Here is a 23,016-nt window from a genome sequence, read left to right on the forward strand (position 1 = left end):
ACACAGATCCAATTTATCTCTCTGCATCTCAACCCACTATCAATCGAAGACCTTACCTTCATTTTCATTTATCTAACGAGATATCCATTGCTTTCATACATAAACTTCACTGAAAAAATTAATAGACTTGTGCATGCCCTGTTCACCATAGGGTCACTTACTCCATCATATCATTGCACTCAACCTCAAAATAAAAAACCTCAAATCTGTTATCTTTGGTAGAAAATGAATGAATTTTGCAAGTTAACAATTGGTCTTGGTCCAACATTTTTTACACGGAGAAGTTATGTTTAACAAATTGAGGCAAAAGTGAAGAGAGAAGGGGTAATATAGGAACAAAACAAAATTCTGAGTCTCTCTCGTCTTTCTTCGCAGCTGAGCGAAGAAATAGAAAAGCGTGGGTCCCACACCATATTAGTCTCTCTCACCTCTTTCTTTTTTGTTCCAAACGAGAGAAATAGGCTTTCTCTACTTAGTTTCTCTCTTCAATATCTCTTTCGTCTATTTTTCTACTAAAACAAACGGACCTTAAGGCTATGTTTGGATTGATGGAATATAATTGAGCGGAACGGAACATAATAGAACATAATGGAATGAAGTGGAATGGAATAGATATTTCATTCCATCGTTTGGATATTTTATGATGGAACGAAACTAATTTCCCACTCTATTGTTTGGAAAGTGGACGGAATGGAATGAGTTATAATTTTTTATTCCAATTTTATCCTTTATTTATAAAACATTTACATGTTGAATTTTCTTCTCAATTCAATTAACATGCTTCACATATCACTGTTCCTACTGAAATCACACTCTCAACTAAACAAACTACAAGAAAAAAAAACAAAAGTTAAGGAAGACACATTCAAACAAGAGCACCGATGATAGCATACCAGCATACAATGAGTCTGCAAAATTAATTGTATGAAAAATTGGACTCAAAAAATTCATGAATCCAATACTAATCCATAGAATTTTACACGGAATGAGAATTCCCAACTAATTTATAACCCCAACATCCCATGCCAAAAGGAACATCCCATAACAAAAATAGAAAAGCCCCCAAAAAACCCAATAAACGGGAGCTGGACAATAGAGTTCATAGTTGAATCCAAAACACATAAAAACCAACACTACAGCAAGAGGAAACGCACAATAGACGAAGAAGAAACGTTGAACAAGAAAAGAGGGAATACTTAGAACGATTTAACGTTGAACAAGAAAAGAGGGAGTAGTAAAGTAGGGACAAAATTGTAATTTTATAATTAATGTGTTCCATTCCATCGCATACACCCCAATTTAGGGGGAATGAAAAATTGGATAAATGGGTGGCATTGGATGGAATGGGTTCCATCACACTCCATTCCACTCCATTAATTTTTTGCAAAACCAAACAATGGAATTTAACTTCATCCCACTTCATTCCATTTCATTCCACCACTTTCCATCAATCCAAACATAGCCTAAGGGGGAAAGGAAAGAAGGCCAAACATTGTGTTTGTCATTTGGACTTTGACTCTATTTGGTAAAAATAAACTATAAGTTAGTTGATAGCTGAAAAACTAGATTAGCTGAAAAGCTAGCTTATATCCGATAGCTGGTGGCTGATAGCTTATTGCCGAAAAGTTAGTAGAATAAAATTAAAGTGTTTGACAAATTTAGCTGTTGTAAATATAAAATGACATAAAATACATGGTTAGTGGGTATGGTTACTTGGTAGTTATTATATTTTAAAAATAAAATAAAGAAATAATAAATAAAAATAATAAGGGTAAAGGGGAAAAATGTTAAAAGCTATAAGCTGATACGCTACTTGAAATAGCATCACCAAAAACACTATAAGCTAGTTAGAGAAACTCGTTATCAAACACTTCACATTTTTATCAAACAAACTTATAAGTTAGTCCAATAAGTTGTAAGCTAACTTATTGGACTTACCAAACAATGCCTTCGTAAATTTGGCTAAAATTTAAATTTGGGTAAAAACATAGATTCGCGAATTCATACGCATTAAGTATCACAAGCGGATTTATTGAATTTCGAAAATCTACAAGCAAATTGATTTTGTTTTTACACCTAGACACGTAGATTGATACAAATCCATCAAGATTAACGATATTCAACAAAAACCTCTAAATTATTAATTTTAATAAGTCTCAATAACATATCATATGATTTTTAATTCTTTAAAAAAAATTATAGATAATTTATACGATATAAACTTTGAATTCAACGATCAATTTTATAAAATGCATATTCGTTATAATAGTATTCGTTAGTTGTGCATAGTGAAAGACTTAATTAAGTGAAGGAGATTGTTGCTTTGCATGTGGGACTCATTTGAAGGCATGCACTAAAAACATGAAACATGTGTTTTCTTAGGTGAATCAATTATTCATGAGTAGATGCAAGAATGTGTACTTGCTAATATGTGTTTTAGGGATACATGTTAAGGAATTTAAAAAATAAAATTATTATATTAAAAATTTCAAAAATCTAATTTTTGAAAAATTAAATGCATAATTTTTAAAAAAATATTTCTATATTAAATTGTTTATCATATAGAACATATGTTAGCAGTTACACATGTTTTAAATGACCTCTCACCCATTTTAAAAGGGGACCAAATTAAAGGATGCGAGTTTTATTTTGTACTCTTATACGAGATTTTTTTATAGGTAGAGTGGCTACGCTAATGGTAAAATATGGAATGATATTAATGCTAGAATACAAAGTCAAGTTGGACGAGCTGCGTTTGATCATTGGAATGAGTGATTTCCTGTTCATAAGATGCGAAATACTGATGATTATTATGTCCCGCTTTTAAGCACATATTGGTGGGAAAAACCTCGTATGAAATGGTTAAAATGCAATGTAGATGTAATGTTTTTTGTCGACTCAGGAGGACAGTGATATGTACTTGTTTCTCTCTGGCGCCAATTTGGGTGGGCTAATTTAGCTTCTTCAAAAAAAGTGATATGTACTTGTTTCGATAATAACTCCGTTGAATTTACTGTTGGATTCACACAATAATAGCAAATGGTTTTATCAAGAGAGGATGGTGTAGCATAAACATTATTGCAAGTCATGAATGAAGCTAATAAGCCTTTACGTTGTAATATTGGGCTTGTGAGTGATGATTTGTATTGAGCCTAACCGTTGGCCAATTTAATATTACTAAGTACAGTATATTGGTTCAATGGTAAAAAAAAAGTAAATTGGTTCAATTCATCGGTTATTTCAAAATTGACAACTAATTAAAAAGCAAATAAGTTCGATTTTTTTCGATTATGTTCGATATTTATTTCAAACAAAACAAAATCGAATAATTCTCAATTTATTTAATTTGGTTTTTCATTTTCTTCAATTTTATTGGCACCGCTTAGAGCAAGATTATCAGTGCTTGTAGCACTGTGTCTTAACTGCACAAAACAGTGTGTTGTCTGAGAAGCTAGCTAGATAATTCATTGCATTCTACCATTTCTATTCCAAAGATCGTGGCTCTATGCAGCAACGTCTCTTAGATGCCACATGAATATGCACATGATTTTTTTTCTTCAACAAATAAAAACTTACTTTGTGGGGTCCAATAAGACCCATTTGAGAGTTTTTAAGAAATGTGGTTAAGTTGTTTAAATAATTGAGAAATATAAAATAATAAAAAAAAAACAAAAAACAAATGAAATGCACTTAAAGAACCATATAAAAAAATTGCAATGGATAATGGTGCTCTTACACTCTTAAATCTTAATATTGCTACGGTCAATTTGTAGTCTCTTTCTACGTGTCCATTTCTAGTACACAAACATATAAGTTGTCACGCAGGTTGGACTTGGTGAGGTTAATGTCACTATGGTATTTGCCCTCGATGCTATGCAACAACTTGTTAATTGCAACTTAATTAATTTTATCACATATTTTTGGCCCTTAAATGTGGATGATCAACGACCTGTTCTCTCAATTCAAGTTTCTGACCATGTGTGATTCATGATAAGTCAATAATCGGTGCCAATAACATTATTTTGAACATTAGTCTAAGGAATCATAGGGAAATTTAATCCCAAATACTAAGAGCATTTTTAATGGTTTTTTCCGTAAAATTTACTTTAAGTTTCATACATTATTAAGTGATATTTTAGGGGGTGTATTCAATTAGGATTTTAAGAAATTTTAAAAGAATTTTTTATGATGACAAAATCTCGTGGTATTTAATTAAGATTTTAAAAGACTTTAAAAAAGTCTAGTGGTATTCAATCAAGACTCTTTACAACTTACAAAAAGTCTTGTGATATTCAAAAGTATTCTAATTTCGATGGATTGTTTAAAAAATAAGATTTTAATGGATTTTGATGAATTTTTTAGGGAATTTTGAGCTAAAAAAAAATCTTTCCTCATATCATGACATTTGCATGAATTCTCATTTGTTTTTTTTTTATTTCTTTCACCTTCCCTCATGTTTCTATTTCATGTTTTCTGATTATCTCATGTTTTTTATAATCGCTTATTTTCTCTCTACCTCTCTATCACGTTTCCTCTTCATGGTTGTCCTGCTACCATAGATATAGTGTCACCTTTATGTTAGTATTCCCATCATCAATAAAAAAATCTATTAAATACCCATTGTGAATCATGTTTATGCCTTCTTCCACTATCAAAACTGAGAGTATTGATAGATAAGCTCCAGGACTCCATCTTTGATAAAAAAAAATCACTACTAATAACAAAAAAGAGAAAAATTTGGGATTTTTTTTTAAAAAAATTGCTCTATTTAATTTAAAATCCAATGTCTTTTAAAATTCAAGTCTTCCAAATCCTATAAAATCTTACCATATTAATCCGTTGAAATTCAAATTACAAATCTTAAGGACCCGTTTGGTGCACAGGATAAGAGATAGGATAGGATAACCGTATCATATCCTGTTTCAGTCCAGTGTTTGGTGACACAGCAGGATATGATAAGTTAATCTTGTAATTTATCCTATCATGTCTCTCTAGTTAAAATGCTTATCCTGAATTTGAACTAGGTTACCAGCAGGATAGGATAAATTTTTTTTTACTGATTTATTCTATAAAATATATTTTAAAATAAAAAAATGAAAATTAATAAAATATAAATAATAAAATAATTTGATAGTAAATTAATAATAAAATAATTGATTTTTAAATATACATGTGATTTTCTCACAAGGGTAATTTTGTAATTTACATAATCTAAAAAAATCAAAATTATACTAAAATTACAATATTTTAAAGTAAATAATTATTAAAAAATCGTAAAATATGGATATTAATTTAAATTTTATAAGAAATTAAATATAATTATTTTGCAATGGTATTTTTATTATTTACGTATGAGATATATCATATATTTATTTAGCTTATCTAACATGTATATATCATTGGTTATTTATTTGATCATGATTCATATAAAAAATTAAACTTTATTATTTTCTCATGTTTTTTATTTAAAACTATATAAAGTTATTTGATTACTTATTTATATTTTTTATTTAAAAAATTCAAAGTATTACAAAATAATTTTAAAAAAATAACAATTGATTTACAAGGGTAATTTTGTCATTTAAATATTTTATATATCTTATCATATTATTATGAGCAAATATGTATTAAAAACATGATATAATAGTTATCATGTTTGTTATCCTATGTGCACCAAACACAAGATACGATAACTGTTATCCTGTTGATATCCTATCCTTATCCTGTTTTATATCCTATCCTATCACTATCCTGTCCTGCGAACCAAATGGGCCCTAATAGTCTTTTAAAATCCTAAAAGTCATTAAAATCATACCACAATCTTTTAAAATCCACAAGACGTTTTTATGCAAAAATTGTCTTTCAAAATCCTAATCCAATACACCTCCCTTAATGTTACGTCATACACATTTTACTTCAATAAATTTAGAAAATAAAAGGTACCATATATTAATAATTATAAAATATTTTATTACAACTAAACATTAATTATGATATCGCTTGCCCGCAACTCATATGGCTTGCCTACGTGTGGGTTGTATGGACCGAAAGAAACCATAGATTGTTTAGAGGCTCAGCAAACTCATTACATCAGATGTTGGACAAGATTAAAATTTTTTCTTATAGGTGGTTGAAAGCGACGAGTTGTACTTTAGCTTTGAACTGTCATAGTTGGTGGTCTAGTCCTATGTTTTGCTTGGACAGTTTCTTTCGGTTATTGTACTTTGACTCTTTGTAACATTTGTTAGTCTCTTTTGGTACGCTTTGTGCTGGGAAAACTGATTGTTTATATATATATATATATATATATATATATATATATATATATATATATATATATATATATATATATATATGTGTGTGTGTGTGTGTGTGAGTGTATCCGGTGAGAACTAATAATTATTGTGAGAAATGAAAATTATTAATAATAACCATAAGATTTAATTGACGTATTAGATTAAAATTCTCTCACTTACTTAAAAGTTCATGTGATTATATTTTTAAAAATTAAAAAATCTTTCTATATATAATCTTTCCTAATTTATTTCTATAATCTTTCATAATTTATTAATGCAGCTCCTCCAAAACTTACCACTTTTTTAGTAAGTGCCTCCAAAACCTACCCAGATGTTTACGCTGGTTTTTCGTAAACAATCGCTAGTTTAAGTTAATTACTTGTAGGACCAACTAGTAAATCCTAGGACATGTTTTGTGTATAGATTTTAATGTTCATCATTGAAATAAACATTTGGTAAACCAGTTTGAAAGAACAATTTACAAAAGAAAATGTAAATTAAACAAGATTTACTCGAATGAGAGAATTTGAAAAGATAAATTGCAAAAGAAAGATTAAAATTGCATAAAAAATGTAAGAGTTTTACAAAGAAAAGAAATGGTTCACGAATTCATACATTTTCTTCACTTCACCCTTTTCTCTCGAATGCATGGATACTTTAGGTTTGTGAATTTTGTATATGAATTGTGACCCTTATTCCAACCAAAAGAACTACTATTTATAAGCATAAGGATGGATAACTGCTTGTGCAAACGTGCTTCGCCAGTTTTCCAAACCCATGAACCCACGATCTCTTGATCAAGTTTGAAGAGAATAACCGCCTCTTTAGCTTTAACTGTCGCTCGAACCCTGCCTTCGAAACTCTTGCCATTTCTTGTTGAAAATAATGAAAATAATTCTAAGTCCAGAACATCTTCGAATACCAAGACTCGAAGCCCCGTTCGATTCGAAGACAATTTTGCCATTTTGTTAATAAAATATTTTATGAAATTAAGACTTTAAGTAGACTTAATTAGGTAATTTAATCACCTTTTCATATATTTTATTAACTTATTTAATGTGTTCATTTTGGACCTCCATTGATACATTCCATTTATTATTTCCGTCCATTCTATTTAGTTGCATATTTAAGATGACGCACCAAATTGACATTAAATGCATATGGTCAAAAATTCAAGATAACACCAGGCAATGCCTCCTTCTTTGTCAATTAACGCATTTAGATGGAATTATCAAATTTTTAATATTTCAATTTCAAACTCTATGTCAACAATAACATTTCTTTTCCGGTTTGCAAGTATTTTTTTAAGCAATCAAATTTTATTGGATAAAAAATGCACATAACACAAGATGTACAAAGGGCACTATAAAAGAAAGATGAAACAGGTAGCAGCAACAAACTAAGCCTAAAGTGACATGAGCAAAACACAAAGGCTGGCTGCGAACCCAACGAGAGGAAAAAAAAACACAGAACAACTCCTAAGCAACATTATACTGAAAAAATTCAAGATACTATTGAAGACGTTTTTAAATACTGAAAAAATTTATTAGAATAAGAGCTCTGGGTATGTTTTGGATGTACTCAATAAAAGAGTGGTAAGTTTGGGAGGAGATGCATTAATAAATTAAGAAAGATTATAGAAATAAATTAGGAAATATTATATATATATAGAAAGATTTTTTAATTTGCAAAAGTAGAATCACATGATGTTTTAAGTGAGTGAGAGAATTTTAATCTGATACGTTAATTAAATCTTATGGTTATTATTAATGGTTATTATATATATATATGGGGAGGGATCAAATTACACCGGTGTAACATTTGAGTAATGTTACACTGCTCAATAACGCTTCAACGAATACAGATTTTACAAAATCCACCGTTGGATTGAAAGTTTATATCATTTAGATCATTCATGTTCAATTCTATAAAAATCTAAAATCGTTTGATATGTTATTGAGACCGATCAAGATTAACGCTTTATGTGTTTTTATGGAATACCGTTAAGCTTGATCAATCTCAATAACCTATCAAATAATTTTAGTTTTTTATAGAATTGAACATGAATGATCTATATGATATAAACTTTCAATCCAACTGTGGATTTTGTAAAAATTGTATTCGTTAAAGCGTTATTGAGCGGTGTAACATTACTCAAATTTGATCCCTCCATCAAATTACACCGGTGTAACATTTGAGTAATGTTACACCGCTCAATAACGCTTTAACGAATACAATTTTTACAAAATCCACCGTTGGATTGAAAGCTTATATCGTATAGATCATCCATGTTGAATTTTACAAAAATCTAAAATCGTTTGATATGTTATTGAGACCGATGAAGATTAATGGTTTATGCGTTTTTATTGAATATCGTTAATCTTGATCTATCTAAAAAACATATCAAACGATTTTAGATTTTTATTCAATTCAACATAGATGATCTATACGATATAAGCTTTCAATCCAACGGTAAATTTTGTAAAAATTGTATTCGTTAAAGCGTTATTGAGCGGTATAACATTACTCAAATGTTACACCGGTGTAATTTGATCCCTCCCCTATATATATATATATATATCATTTTGACTTGTTAAAAAAAAAATTATGATATCGCACCTTTTGTTTAAATTTCTTCTACAATTTTAAAGATACTAATTTTGTCACGTCAAGTTTTTCCAATGAAGAGAAAAAAATAAAAAACAATTCATCTTTCTACAAAATCATTCAGATACTCTTATTGAAAATGCTATCATTTAAAAAAAAGAACATGTGTAAATTTTTTATTTTTTTTTACAAACATGTGTAAGTTGTTTTGTTTAATGTTTTGAAGTACTTTGGCCCATTACGATGATGGACATTACCGTGATATTTGTATGAGTATGTATCACAATAAAATTCAAAATAAAAATGACCTCAATTTAGACAAATAATTTTGTATATCATTTTTTTTTAGACTTTACTCACCTCGCAGAACTCTAGATTAATGAGCATCTTTCTTCTAAGAACATTAGAGTTAATATAAAAAAATTGTGTATATCTAATTTTTTTTGTTACATTGATAGAATGACAAGCCAATGAAAACTCACACACACACAAAGTGGAAGGACCAGGGTTCAAACCCCATGAGATTCAACCTATAATAATTTTGACATTTTTATTAATTGAACTAAAATTTATGGACAATGTGCATATTTTTTTTTTGGTTTACAATGAGCTGGGGATCGAATCCAGAACTTATATCGTACTACTCAAATCTCTCACTAAACCAAACATATTGGCTGTGTGCATATTTATTTTAGTCGGGATCACTAAAACTAATATCAATTCATCGTCATTAATCACAACTTACTCCTGAACTTATAGCCAATCAATTTCCCTTTGTAAGTTGATTCATGACTTAATGTTTTTTTATTCACTTTTAATTTGTTGCAAGAGGTCAACACCTTAAATGAATCTCAGTTATTTCGAGGAGATTAGTCTTTACATTTGCGCGTGGAGGATACCTTTGGTTTACTAAAAAAAAATCATTTTTAGTTCTTATTTACAGAGTATATTTTATAGGGATTAACTAAAAGTATTTATTTTTTTAATTATTTTTTAAAATAAAGATTTTTTTACAAACTATAATATTATAAACGATAAATTTTTAAATTTATAAGAACATAATTTTATAGGAATTAAAATTGTTTTTAACTTGTAATATTAGAGAGAACAAGAGTTGCCTGGCTGAAACCAATTATTAAATGTGAAATTGAATTATAGTCAATCGGAGAATATTACAATTCATAATATATATTTAAAAGTGTTTTTTACACCATCATAATTTGAGGATTTTTACCTAACAATCAAATTAGAACAAGCCATATGAATGTGAAGTAAAAGTTGGTTCAAAATTAGTTGTAGGTACCACATGCAAATATATTGATATGACTTGTTCTCATTGTTTATTGAGAAAATATATCCAAATTATTAAAAGGTAGTGTAGGCCTCACGATTTAGAAAATAAATATTTGGTTCATGATTTTCATCTACAATTTAATAAACATGTATTGACCCCTAAACATGTTTTATGCGTTGTAACCTTCATTTTTTTATAAGGGAAAGAGACATGTGGTAATTCAGAGTTCAGTTGAAAGTAAGCAAAATTTGATCAAGAACTCCATGAAGAATTGAAATTCAGATTCTCTTAAACGATTCATCTTTTAGTGTAACTTATTAACAACTTGACTCCAATCATTTAGTTTTGTCCCTAAACATGTTTAGGTAGCTAGTAGTTGGTTGGTTGTGTCCCTCTCATGCACACATCCATGTGGTAATTCACCGAAATTAAACTCACATATAATTGTGAGATTCCGGGTTCGAACCCGGATCACGACGTCCGCCTAACAATTTCGGCATTTTGTCAGTTGAACTGGGACTTATGAGACATATTTTAAGTAATATTATCTGGTCTTAACCCACTTGAGTTGGTGCATTGGTATTGGCTTGGGACCTGGGAGTGTGCTCCCTTGAGGTCTGAGGTTCGATTCTCTCTAATGCCAATTTGGATGGGCTAATTTAGCTTCTTCAAAAAAAATATATTATCTGGTCTTTTTATAAGAGACAACTGAATCAGTAAAAATTGATGTATTATATTAATTTTTATTGGCCCATTTATTTCTTATGAAAATGACCGAGGGAGTATTAATTATTGTTTTGTCAATAATATTTTAACTATTTGAAGTAAAATAATGAATATTTCTATCACCTGGATTACGTTGAATTTTTTCTAGTTTATTTTCTTGATCTTCTCTTATGCAAATGAGTAGTTAAACCTCTTTTGTTTGAAATTGGATGTAATAATTTACCAAACTCTCATGGAAAAATCTTTGATTTTACCTTCTGAAGTTTGTGGGTAAATTGCCTACACCAATAGAAAATAGCCACTTTTACTTCATTATCTATGTCACTCTTTTATTTTATGAATTTATCGCATATTTCATTATTTGCATATTCACCCCACTCTAATTAATGACATAAAAAATGTTATTTAAACACAATTTTTTTAAAATAAATGAGTTAGGATCCAGTTCATTTTTGAGTCTCTCCATTTTTGTAATTACTAAAGTTTTGGAAATATAAATGCAATAATATGACACTTTGTAGATCATATTATTTTATATATATATATATATATATATATATATATATATATATATATATATATTCTAAAATTCTTCTGTGTAACCCCAACCTTTTTATTTTATTTTCTTTATTAACCATTTGGTTCTTTTTTTTTAAACAAGGCAAAATGAGATATATTAACTAAAACAGTCACCCCAGCACAAAAATGTGCCGAGATTGATTACAAAAGTTTACAACGAATTAAGGAAAAAAAATAAAAAACAAAAACAAAAACAAATCATACAAAACTCAAACACAGCAGAAGACTACACCACCGGCTATGGTAGTCCGAAGCTAACGTAACACTCGTCGTCTTCAACCACCCGTATGAAAATAGTTTAACCCTCTGGTTCTTAAGAAAATGAGGTTCTGGCAATCCAAAGTTCTACCGTAAAATAAATAAAATATTACCAAAAATTATTTCTACTAGAAATCAAACTCACATTCTTCCCTATCTTTTTATGTCAAATGCCCTGCCAACATTACATTTAATGAACACATCATCACCATCTACAGTGTTTATTAATAGAGATTCATAAAATGATTAGTTTGAGAAACAGTTTATAGTATATATATATATATATATATATATATATATATGGTAAATGTTAAAGAGTGCACTTAGGGCACTTATTAAAAAACAAATATAGAATTTTTAACTTGAAAAGTATTGTATTCAACCTTTTCAAATTTATAAATAGTCATTTTCATTGCAATTTTTTTATATTTTAGATGCTTAACTAAGTATCCTTAGACAACACTTATAATATTAATATTCACATGAACCAAATTGAGTACATATTACGAAGTGATGGAACATTTTAGTTGTTAACGTTATACTTATAGGAGACATGTTATCTACATCTACGGTGTTTAGTACTGGTAATTTTCAGAATCGAAATCCAAATTGAAATATTTATATTTTAATAATTCAAATGAAGAGTACACCCAACTATTGAAGTTTCACATTACTTAAATTTTAGAATTATTATATGTATAAATGTGTTTAGCTGCGTCGTCCTTTGAGTTAACTTTAAAAATGAGATTTAATTAATTTAACATTGATAACTAACTCATCATTAGTTGTTGTTGTCCAAAAAAACATGATATCAAAGTCGAGTTAAAGACTATTAATGTATAATATTAAGTATATTTAAACACTCTCATCATTTGAGCTACTTTTTACGATGAAATTCAATCTCATTTAACACCAACAAAGTCATAGGTCAATTTTGGTGGTGTCCCCATGTGATAACTAATCGGTGAGCCTTCATGCTTTATATATAGCTGCTACTACTAGTAGTATTGTCTCAACTAATTCCTTTCTTTCGTAGTATATATCACTAACTAGCTCTTATTTTCCTTATACTTTTTTTTCTTTTTCTTTTCCTGTATATAATATATTATATGGAAGCCAAAGAAGATTATACACAAGATGGCACTGTTGATTTACATGGCAAGCCTGCTGTTCCATCCAAAACTGGCAAATGGAAGGCTTGCGCTTTTCTTGTTGGTAAGAGAGCACGCAATCCTATTAAGCATGGACACTCCTCGGATTAGGCGTGTCCATTGAATTATGTCATTTTTTTTAAATTATTATCGGTCTTGATGTATCGGTGTCTGTGTCATGTGTGGTGTCCGTGCTTCATGCGCGCGCGCACACACACATATTTGTTAATAATCTGTGGAGTTATATATAGGATGATACTAATTAATAAGTTTTTACTTTTATGTTAATTTCAGGGTATGAAGCATTTGAAAGGATGGCCTTCTATGGAGTTGCATCAAACTTGGTGAATTACCTTACAACACAACTTCATGAAGATACTGTTTCATCAGTCAGGAATGTGAATAATTGGTCAGGATCTGTTTGGATAACACCAATTCTTGGTGCTTATATTGCTGATTCACACTTGGGTCGCTTTTGGACTTTCACCCTCTCATCTCTCATTTATGTTTTGGTAATTAAGCTAACATTAATTCAAATCTAATTAATTAACTAACCCATTTATAATGGTAAAACTTCAATTTCTGTATTAATTTTTCAAGCACACCACTTGTTTGAGTAAAAGACAGGCCAAACGTTAATAAGTCTTAGCTCAAAGTCGCGCGCCTTCACCCCTGAGACCTCACAGTTTGTGTGAGTTTCAGCGGTATTTTCCATTATGTCAAGAAAAAGAAGAAGGAAAGACAAAGGCCAAACTAGCATGAATTACTAGAAATTTTCTCATCCCACCCACGAACTTTCTCCCCTACACCCTAGCAATTCGAAAAACGTTTTCCGAATTTTTTATAGTGTAAATTTTACACTAGAAAAATAGTTCAGAACGTATTTTTCGATTTTTTTTGCGCGCTAAGGGAGTAGGCGAGAAAGTGAGTAGGTGGATGAGAAAATTTTGAATTACTAAATTCCGTATGAACACAATCCAATCCTAAGAATGAAACAACGTTAAAAAACTCCCGAGGAGAAGTTTTTTACCCATTGTAGTCTTACCCAGTTTGAAGGATTAATATCTACACCTGACCGAATTACGGACACAAGAATGTCTATAAATATAGTTAAGGAAAAATTTAAAATGATTATTAAATAAGGAACATAATCCTAGTTTAAATTTGTACTATTTAAACATTAATTGTAGTTCTTTCAACTATAGATATATACTAGCTAGGATTTATATAAAATTAAAACAATTGGAGCAAACAAGTCCACTAATTGCACTCGTGGGATACACTGCTTTATAAGTCATTTGTCAACATTAAATAAATAGTCCAAACCAACTTAGTATTTATGAATATGTAACCAAACAATGAAGTTATTGCCCCACCTTGAATTGATGGAAACAAAATGAATGACCCTTAAATCTCTTACGTGTGCCACAAGACAAAAGAACAATTTTAACTCATCATTCTGTTTACCTTAATTTTGTGGCACAGTGATGTTATAATATAAAATTAATTATAATTATTTGTTTACCAAATTAACTTATCTAGCTGATGTGACAGGGAATGACACTTCTTACTATAGCTGTATCACTCAAGAGCTTGAAACCAACATGCACAAATGGTGTATGCAACAAGGCCTCAACATCACAAATTGCATTTTTCTATGCTTCACTTTACACAATGGCAATTGGAGCAGGTGGAACAAAACCAAATATCTCAACATTTGGTGCTGACCAATTTGATGATTTTAATCCTCATGAGAAAGAGTTAAAGGCTTCTTTCTTTAACTGGTGGATGTTTACATCATTTTTAGGTGCCTTAATTGCAACATTAGGACTTGTTTACATTCAAGAGAATTTAGGATGGGGACTTGGATATGGTATTCCTACTGCTGGTTTATTATTGTCACTAGTTATTTTTTATATAGGGACACCAATTTATAGGCATAAAGTTAGGACTTCTAAAAGTCCTGCTAAGGATATAGTTCGTGTTCTTATTGCTGCTTTCAAGAATAGAAAACTTCAACTTCCAAGTAACCCTTCAGATTTACATGAGTTTCAGATGGAACATTGTGTTATTAGGGGGAAGAGGCATGTCTATCACACTCAGACTTTGAGGTTAGCAAATTAATTTATCATATTTCCATTTTAAGCTTGATATATTTCCTTTTTGTCATCTACTATATACAACTAGAGATAGGAGCGAGGGGAGAAAAAAAAATGCGGACTGATATAGTGTATGTTTGAATTGGTTGTAAATTTAACAGAATCACGGTGAACTACTGTGATTTTGAAGATTTAACAAAACCACAGTATTATTGTTTTCAAACTCACCTAAATTCCAAACATGCACTTAGCCTATACAGTTCACTCTAGTAGCTAGTGGTATTGTGGTCTTGTGGGCTGATAAATGGTAAAATTTGGGACCATAAAATTTGGTAGAGAAAATGCCTTTTCCATCTTTATTAGACTCATCAATGTGATAGAGAAAGGAGTGAGGAAAGAAAAAGAAGGAGATAATTTAGTGTATGTTTGGATTGGTTGTAAATTTAACAGAATTACGATGTCTGCACTACTGATGTGATTTTGAAGATTCAACAAAATTACAGTACTATCAAATTCACCTAAATTCCAAACATGCACTTAGTCTACGTGGTTCATTCTAGTAGTTAGTGGTATTGTGGTCTTGTGGGCTGAAACATGGTAAAATTTGGTGTAGAAAATGCATTTCCCATCTTTATTAGACTCATCAATGTGATATGGAATCTAGAAAATGGTCCATATCCTAAGATTAGGTGTTCCCCATTTTTTAATGTCTTTCTTGGCCCACAGTTAGTCAACTTTAAGTAGTACAATTTCATTTACTTAAGGGAAAACCTAATATGTGTCCTTAAGGCGCATGTTAGTGTACTATAGATAGTAATTTTGTATTGAAAATTATGCATTTTATTTTTTAGGAGTCCAAAGTTGTTTTATTCGATACATAATTACTATTTGAAGTATCCTGAACATGTGCCCTGACAGTATATGTTAGCATGACACTTTACTTAATTAACAAAGGTGGGGTACTAAAAGTGGTTGAATAATCTAGGAGTATTAATTTCATTGAATTTTTCCATATCTCATGGATTTGCTGCCACAAATATGTTATCTGAACATAAAATTTGGGATATTTGTATGTAACATAGTTTACCTGAGCTATCTGTAAATGCCCTACAAAAACAAAAACAAAGGAATATTGTATTTGATATTCTATTTTACTGTTCAAAGATCCTTTTGACTCCACATGTATATAACCTTAACAGAGAGGATGCAAGTTGTTCCTTACATGTGCACTCTACAAGTAATGCTATGAGGTCCACTTTTAATGCTCAATCAGTCACCACTATTTTGAGCCAAGTTGTTTTTCCATATATAGGTAATGTGTCACAGTTGTGTCCACCAACTCATCACTGTGGTAATCACCACCCATAACTCACAGTTGTGTCCACATATGCACTATTCTAGGTGCATAGATAGATTACCAGAAGAAGATTGGAACTTGGATCCATATATGCATTCCACAACTACTTCTTTTTGTAAATAAATTAGATTCATACATCAATTTTCTTAGCTAGAAAGTAATTGAAAAAATGAATTAACCATAATTATCAGTATGATACGATTACATTTGAGTCGTATCGTATGTCTATTCGGTATTAAAATAAAACCAATTCATACGAATCTCTAGTGTGTGTCATTTTTTCGGTAAAGAGTCATTAGGGATATGAATCACATCTCGAATCCTTATTCACTATGATAAATCTTGATTCGTTCGAATAAATCATTACCTAAACTTAGTGTAGCCAATCCATTTTTATGTCAACTTTGTATCAACCTATAGTTTTGTTATATCACTTGTTTTTAGCTTAAAATTAACATATTTTTATCAGCAAAGTTCGTACGTTTCATAATAATATTCACGATTTGAATCTAGATTTGATAACCATGGAATTAACCACTGGTGGAGTGAATGCAATTCAGGTTTTTGGACAAAGCTGCTATCAAAGAAGATCCTACAACTGATTCCAAAAGAGTACCAATGACAGTAAACCAAGTAGAAGGAGCAAAGCTAATCTTTGGTATGCTCCTAATATGGCTAGTGACACTGATTCCAAGCACCATTTGGGCACAAATCAACACTCTTTTTGTGAAACAAGGCACAACCTTAGACAGAAACCTTGGTTCTGATTTCAAAATCCCAGCAGCTTCTCTAGGTAGCTTTGTAACTCTCTCCATGTTGCTTTCAGTTCCAATGTATGACCGGTTTTTTGTACCGTTCATGCGACAGAAAACTGGCAACCCTAGAGGAATCACATTGCTTCAAAGACTTGGAATTGGATTTTCAATCCAAATCATTGCCATTGCAATTGCTTATGCAGTTGAAGTTAGAAGAATGCATGTCATAAAAGAAAACCTAATTTCTGGTCCTAAAGATATTGTCCCTATGAGTATATTTTGGTTGTTACCACAATATGTTCTTATTGGTATAGCTGATGTGTTCAATGCCATTGGATTGTTGGAATTCTTCTATGATCAATCTCCTGAAGACATGCAGAGTCTTGGAACTACTTTCTTCACTAGTGGAATTGGTGTTGGAAATTTCTTGAATAGCTTTTTGGTAACAATCACTGATAAGATAACAGGAAGAGGGGATAGAAAGAGTTGGATAGCTGATAACTTGAATGATTCTCACTTGGATTACTATTATGGGTTTCTTTTGATCATGTCAAGTGTTAATTTGTTGGTGTTTCTTTGGGTTTCAAGTAAATACATTTACAAAAAGGAATCAACAAGGGTTAAAGAGGCACTTTGTGTTCAAATGGAAGAAAACCCAACTTTGGATGCATCTCTTGGTTTACAAGTATGAAAGGTTAGATATGATCTCCTACAACCGTTGCACGATGAAGCACCGTGGGGACCGTTAGATCTATTTGGAGAAAATTTCAAACATGGGATCTAAATCCAATGAAACTAGATTTGGACCACTCAAAAAAGAGTCTGAAAACTAGCTAATTAAGTAGGTAGGGCTTGTTAAGTATAAGATATCTTCATTACATCTTGTGTAATATTTTGTAAATTATGTGTGCAATCAATGGTTTATCTTTCTTGCTTTTGCCAATAGAATTTCCTGTGTAAATAGAATGTTTCGATATCTCTTTATTTATGGAATAGGATTTCATTTTAAATAATTAACTAATGAATGCATCCGGTTAGAGGAACATTCATGACATTCAGATAGATATCTAAACTGAAAATGGCCAGGCAGAATGATGAACAAAAACTTAATCATATGGTAAGTTAATTAATTGATTAATGGTGCTAAATTGAACAAGAGATGCCCTGGAAAGTTAAACCACTCATATGGTAAGTTTGTTATGATGACAGTTAGATAGTTGGTAGTGCTAAACTGTCTATATATAGCTTATTGTAACAAACTCTCATTTCATCAATTCAATAATCAAAATAGCTTATGCTTTCTTCTTCAATTCTCTCTAGTTTTTCTTCCTTCTTTCCATCATGTTGCAGAACTTCATGATGGTATCAGAGCTCTTCTGAGCTTTGCTTCGCATCGCTTTCTTCCTCGTTATGGCTTGTGGAAATACCAGCACCGGCGGGAATGCAACCACGTCGTTGTGCATTGATCCTTCACAAAATCCTGGCGATGTTTACTACGTTAATGCAACAGATGGTCCTTCATCCATCGCTGTGAAACCGGTTCTTAATCACTCCAATTATCAAGCTTGAGGTCGATCTATGCGACGAGCACTTGGAGGTAAGAACAACATTTGATTTCGTTGATGGTTCCATTGCTGTTCCCACTGAATTTGATCCAAATTTCATGGCTTGAAATCGTTGTAATATGTTAGGACATTCTTGGCTTATGAATTCTGTTGATGAATCTATTGCTCAATGCATAGTGTTTGTGTTTCTTGATAATGATGTTGATGTTTGGAATGAACTCATAGTAGATTTACATGGGTCATTTTGTGTAAAGCCAAATCTGAAGTGCCTAACCTTGTCCGACAAATTTTGCTTATGATTGAAAACCAATATCATTGTCATGTCAAAACTATGAGGAGTGATAATGGCCCTGGATTTTTATTGCCTCAAAAGTGATTGAACATCAAACTAGTTCTGTTGAGACACCTCAACAAAATGGACGTGTAGAGAGAAAACACCAACATATTTTAAATGTTGGGAGAGCCTTACTTTTTCAATCCAAATTACCTAAATAATTTTGGTCTTATGCTTTCTTACGAGACACCTACATTATTAACAGAATTCTCAGTTATATATTACAAAACAAGTCTGCTTACTATCATAGATTTAATCATAATTCTGGCCTACATGAATTAAAAGTCTTTGGTTCTTTATGTTTTGCTTCCATTATTCAAAATCATCGAACCAAACTTTAAATTAGAGCTACAAAGTCTGTTTACTTAGGACATAAGCAAGGTGTCAAACTCAAAGGAGCTTCCTTGCTTGATCTTAACACTAAAACCATATCATTTATAGAAATATCACTTACCATGAACACATCTTGCCTTTAATCTACCCTTTCAATGGACTTACCATTCTAGCCATCCAATTACCAACACATACACTAAACCTGTTACACCTATCTCTCCAACTATTGACTCTGTACTTGTAGCCTCTACCTTGCCTAACACTGATACTGACCTTAACCCTATTATTTTCATTGATACACCTTCTGCTAATTCTCCTATTGACTGTTTCCCTATTGATTAAGATATTAATCCATCTATCCATATCGATCCCACTAACCATGATGCTCATGATGATATTGGTCTCAGAAGGTTTACTAGACTTAAATCCCATATTGATTTTTTAGACTTTTTCACATGTAGCCAATATTACAACTGTCAGAACTCTTCTTGCTTTAGTTGCTATTAATTCTTGGCATTTGCATCTACTTGATGTCAATAAGCTTTCTTGCATGGAGACTTTCAGGAAGAAGTGTATATGGCTATTCCTCAAGGTCTTGCTACTTTTGAGCCCAACCAAGTTTGTAAACTCCTTAAGTCACTCTATGGCTTAAAGCAATCTACAGTGGTATGAAAAACTTACTGCTGTTTTGCTTGCTCAAGGTTACAAACAGTCTGCTTCAGATTATTCCCTCTTCACACTTCATAGAGATTTCAAATTCACTATTCTTCTCGTGTATGTTGATGACATAATTCTAGCTGGTGACTCTCTTGAAGAATTTCTTCGCATCAAACAGCTATTGGATACTCAATTTAAGATTAAGGGCTTTGGTTAATTGAAGTATTTTTTTTGGGAATTGAAGTAGCACATTATAAGTTGGACATTAGTATTTGTCAAATAATATTGTCTTGATTTGCTTCATGATACATGTCTCTTTGGAGCTAAGCCTGCTAAAACACCACTTGGCCCCTCTATCAAGTTACATCAGGACTCATCATAACCCTTTAATGACATTCCCAGTTACCGAATATTAGTTGGTAAACTCCTTTACCTCACCACCACTTAACTTGACATTGCTTTTGTGACACATCAGCTTAATCAGTTTCTCAAATCCCCTACACATACCCACTATGAAAATGCTTGTAGAGTAGTAAGATACTTGAAAGGTTCACCTGGGATAGGCTTACTACTCAGAGAGATGCAAAAGCTTCAATTTCTTGGCTTCACTGATGCAGATTGGGTTGGCTGTCTTGATACTACTTCTATTTCAGGCTACTACTTCTTTCTTGGGACGTCTTTGATTTCGTGGAGAGCAAAGAAGCAACATACTGTCTCTAGAAGTTCTTCTGAAGCTGAGTATTGTGCTCTTTCCTTCTTGTGAGCTTCAATGTCTTGTTTACTTGCTTGCAGACTTGGGAGTCACTTGTATCAAACCTCCAGCTCTTTATTTTGAAAATCAAAGTGCTCTTCATATAGGTACTAATCCTGTCTTTCGTGAGAGAACCAAACAATGTGTAGGGTATAAGTAGGGTACCTAAGTACACATCCCCGTAACCGCGCGGGTACAACCTTTGTACCTGTGCGAGTACCCTAGGGTACCTAAGTACTTGTACCCGTTACCCACATTTTTGCTAAAAATAAATCGATCAATTATATCGTTTTAATAGAATTAAATTTTTTTAAAAGATTTTAATATTGACTCATGAAAATTATAAACAGAATTATTATTAACGTCATTCTAAAGTTCATATCTTTATCGACATATTCACATTGTGTTTGCATTAAGTTCTAAATAAACATTTTTATTAAGAATGTGTAATAGTTTAATAGTGTTGTATTTATTAAAATTGCTAGATACTATTTAGTATAGTTTTTAGTAGTTTTAGTAGCAATTGAAGATCAAAAGCAAGCAAAAACCTAGAGAAATGAAGCTACTTGGCCAAGAAGTGAGAAAAGTGAAAAAAACATCAAAAAAGGGAGAAATTGAAAAATTCATCGCACCATAATGAGGACCATCGCAAAACAATGGGAAGTCGGTTTAAACAATAAAACAAATCAATCCATCGTAGCACGATGGATCGCATCGTGGCCACGATGAGCAGATTTGCAAGCCATCGTGGGTACGATGCGCATGATGGAAAAGCCCAAATCCACGAGAAAAAAACTATAAATAGAGCTATCATTCTTCACAATTATTCATTCAGAAATATTGAGAAACTATTCAATATTCAAAAAGAGTTATCAGAACTCTAAGGAGGAGGCAAAGAGGGCTAAGAAATTTGTAATTTTATTTTCCTAGGTTAGGTCGAGTAGATGAACTCCCTTATAAATGCTTGAGAACATGTAATCTAGTTCGAAAAAGATTATATTCGATTGTCTTGTTTTAATGCTTTGTTTTAAATTTTGATCAAATTATAGAACGAACCCATAGGAATTAGATGATCCCGTGACAACAGACTAATATGCCCGAACAAATGAGACCATTAAATTCAGTATATGCGGCTGGGGGTAGGATTAAGAATTACACTTAGTTAAATTCTGCATGATTAAGGTTAATCAAACAAGGTAGGAGAACACGTAACAACTTGTCATAGGATAAAGAAACGTGACAAACAAGAGGGAAACCTACTAGCGGTTGACTAAATTCTTTTCAAATTGCAATAGAAATAAGGAACGGTAGTACTGAACTTATTTTAATAGAAATTAATTCGTCGAATTGAATAATAAACAATGAGGCAGGTATAACGCCCCTTACCAAATAGGAGTAAGGGAGAGATTCGAAACACTTAACCACCCCGTGCATCTACTCGCACAATAGTTTATTTAATTGCTATTTATTTAATTGTTATTTATTTTATTACTTTTTATTTTTACTTGTCAAAACCTTTTCAAACCAACAAAGCGAATGCAAAACACCTTTACTTTCTAAATTCCTATGCGAAACTAATAGTTTTGGCACAACCCCTGCGAAGACGATAACTTACTACTTTATTACTTGATAACGATTTTGTGCACTTGCAAATTCTCCATCACTCCCTCCATCCTTAATTATAAGCAAAAATCAACTTTTCAGATTCATTGAATAATTGATGTATCTGGACTATATTGTAGACCAGATACATTATTTTTTCAATGAATCTAAAATGTGAAATTTTGCTTATAATTAAGGATGAATAAATAAAATAGATATATATTATATGAGTATGGGATGGGATGAGTACTAAGGTACTCGCACCCGCACTCATACCCTCTCATTTTTTTGGGTAACATCCACACCTGTATCCAAAATATTCATTTTTACCATACTCGTTATGAACATTTGTTGTGAGCACCCACTAGATAGGGTCAAATTGTCATCCATATTTATGGTAATAATTTAATTGAAAAAAGATGTAAATTAATGTAATTTTGAGTAGGACTTTTCAAATGAAGAACCCATTCACCCAACTTCATGGATATATATGGACTTCAAGGGTTTCACTCGTCTTCATTTCAATCACTTTTCTTCTCTCAAATCATCTCTCTTTTACTCTAATACTTGCTTCTTCTCCCTCTTGTTACCCCATTTTCAATCCACTTTCTTATTTTCCTTCCCTATATGCTTGAATGATGGTTTCTCTTCT

The 23,016-nt window shown here is 31.4% G+C and overlaps 1 protein-coding gene across 1 annotated transcript; it reads left to right on the plus strand.

Moving 5' to 3' along the window:
- The first annotated feature begins 12,651 nt into the window (after window positions 1-12,651).
- On the plus strand, window positions 12,652-18,065 carry LOC123894859 (protein NRT1/ PTR FAMILY 5.1). Its single transcript, XM_045944940.1, has 4 exons — window positions 12,652-12,975; window positions 13,206-13,423; window positions 14,466-15,022; window positions 16,928-18,065. The coding sequence occupies exons 1-4, from the start codon at window positions 12,870-12,872 to the stop codon at window positions 17,811-17,813; spliced, it is 1,767 nt and encodes a 588-aa protein (XP_045800896.1). The 5' UTR covers window positions 12,652-12,869; the 3' UTR covers window positions 17,814-18,065.
- Window positions 18,066-23,016: the final 4,951 nt, after the last annotated feature.

The sequence above is a fragment of the Trifolium pratense genome, linkage group LG7, assembly GCF_020283565.1.
Source record: "Trifolium pratense cultivar HEN17-A07 linkage group LG7, ARS_RC_1.1, whole genome shotgun sequence".
In the NCBI taxonomy this organism is placed as follows: domain Eukaryota; kingdom Viridiplantae; phylum Streptophyta; class Magnoliopsida; order Fabales; family Fabaceae; genus Trifolium; species Trifolium pratense.

What these genes read in the sequence shown, in the direction of transcription:
- LOC123894859 (XM_045944940.1), top strand. Translation starts at nt 12,870, where the DNA reads ATGGAAGCCAAAGAAGATTATACACAAGATGGCACTGTTGATTTACAT. An exon ending in CATCTCTCATTTATGTTTTG is followed by an intron (nt 13,424 to 14,465) that starts GTAATTAAGCTA and finishes CTGATGTGACAG; the next exon opens with GGAATGACACTTCTTACTAT. An exon ending in TATCACACTCAGACTTTGAG is followed by an intron (nt 15,023 to 16,927) that starts GTTAGCAAATTA and finishes AATGCAATTCAG; the next exon opens with GTTTTTGGACAAAGCTGCTA.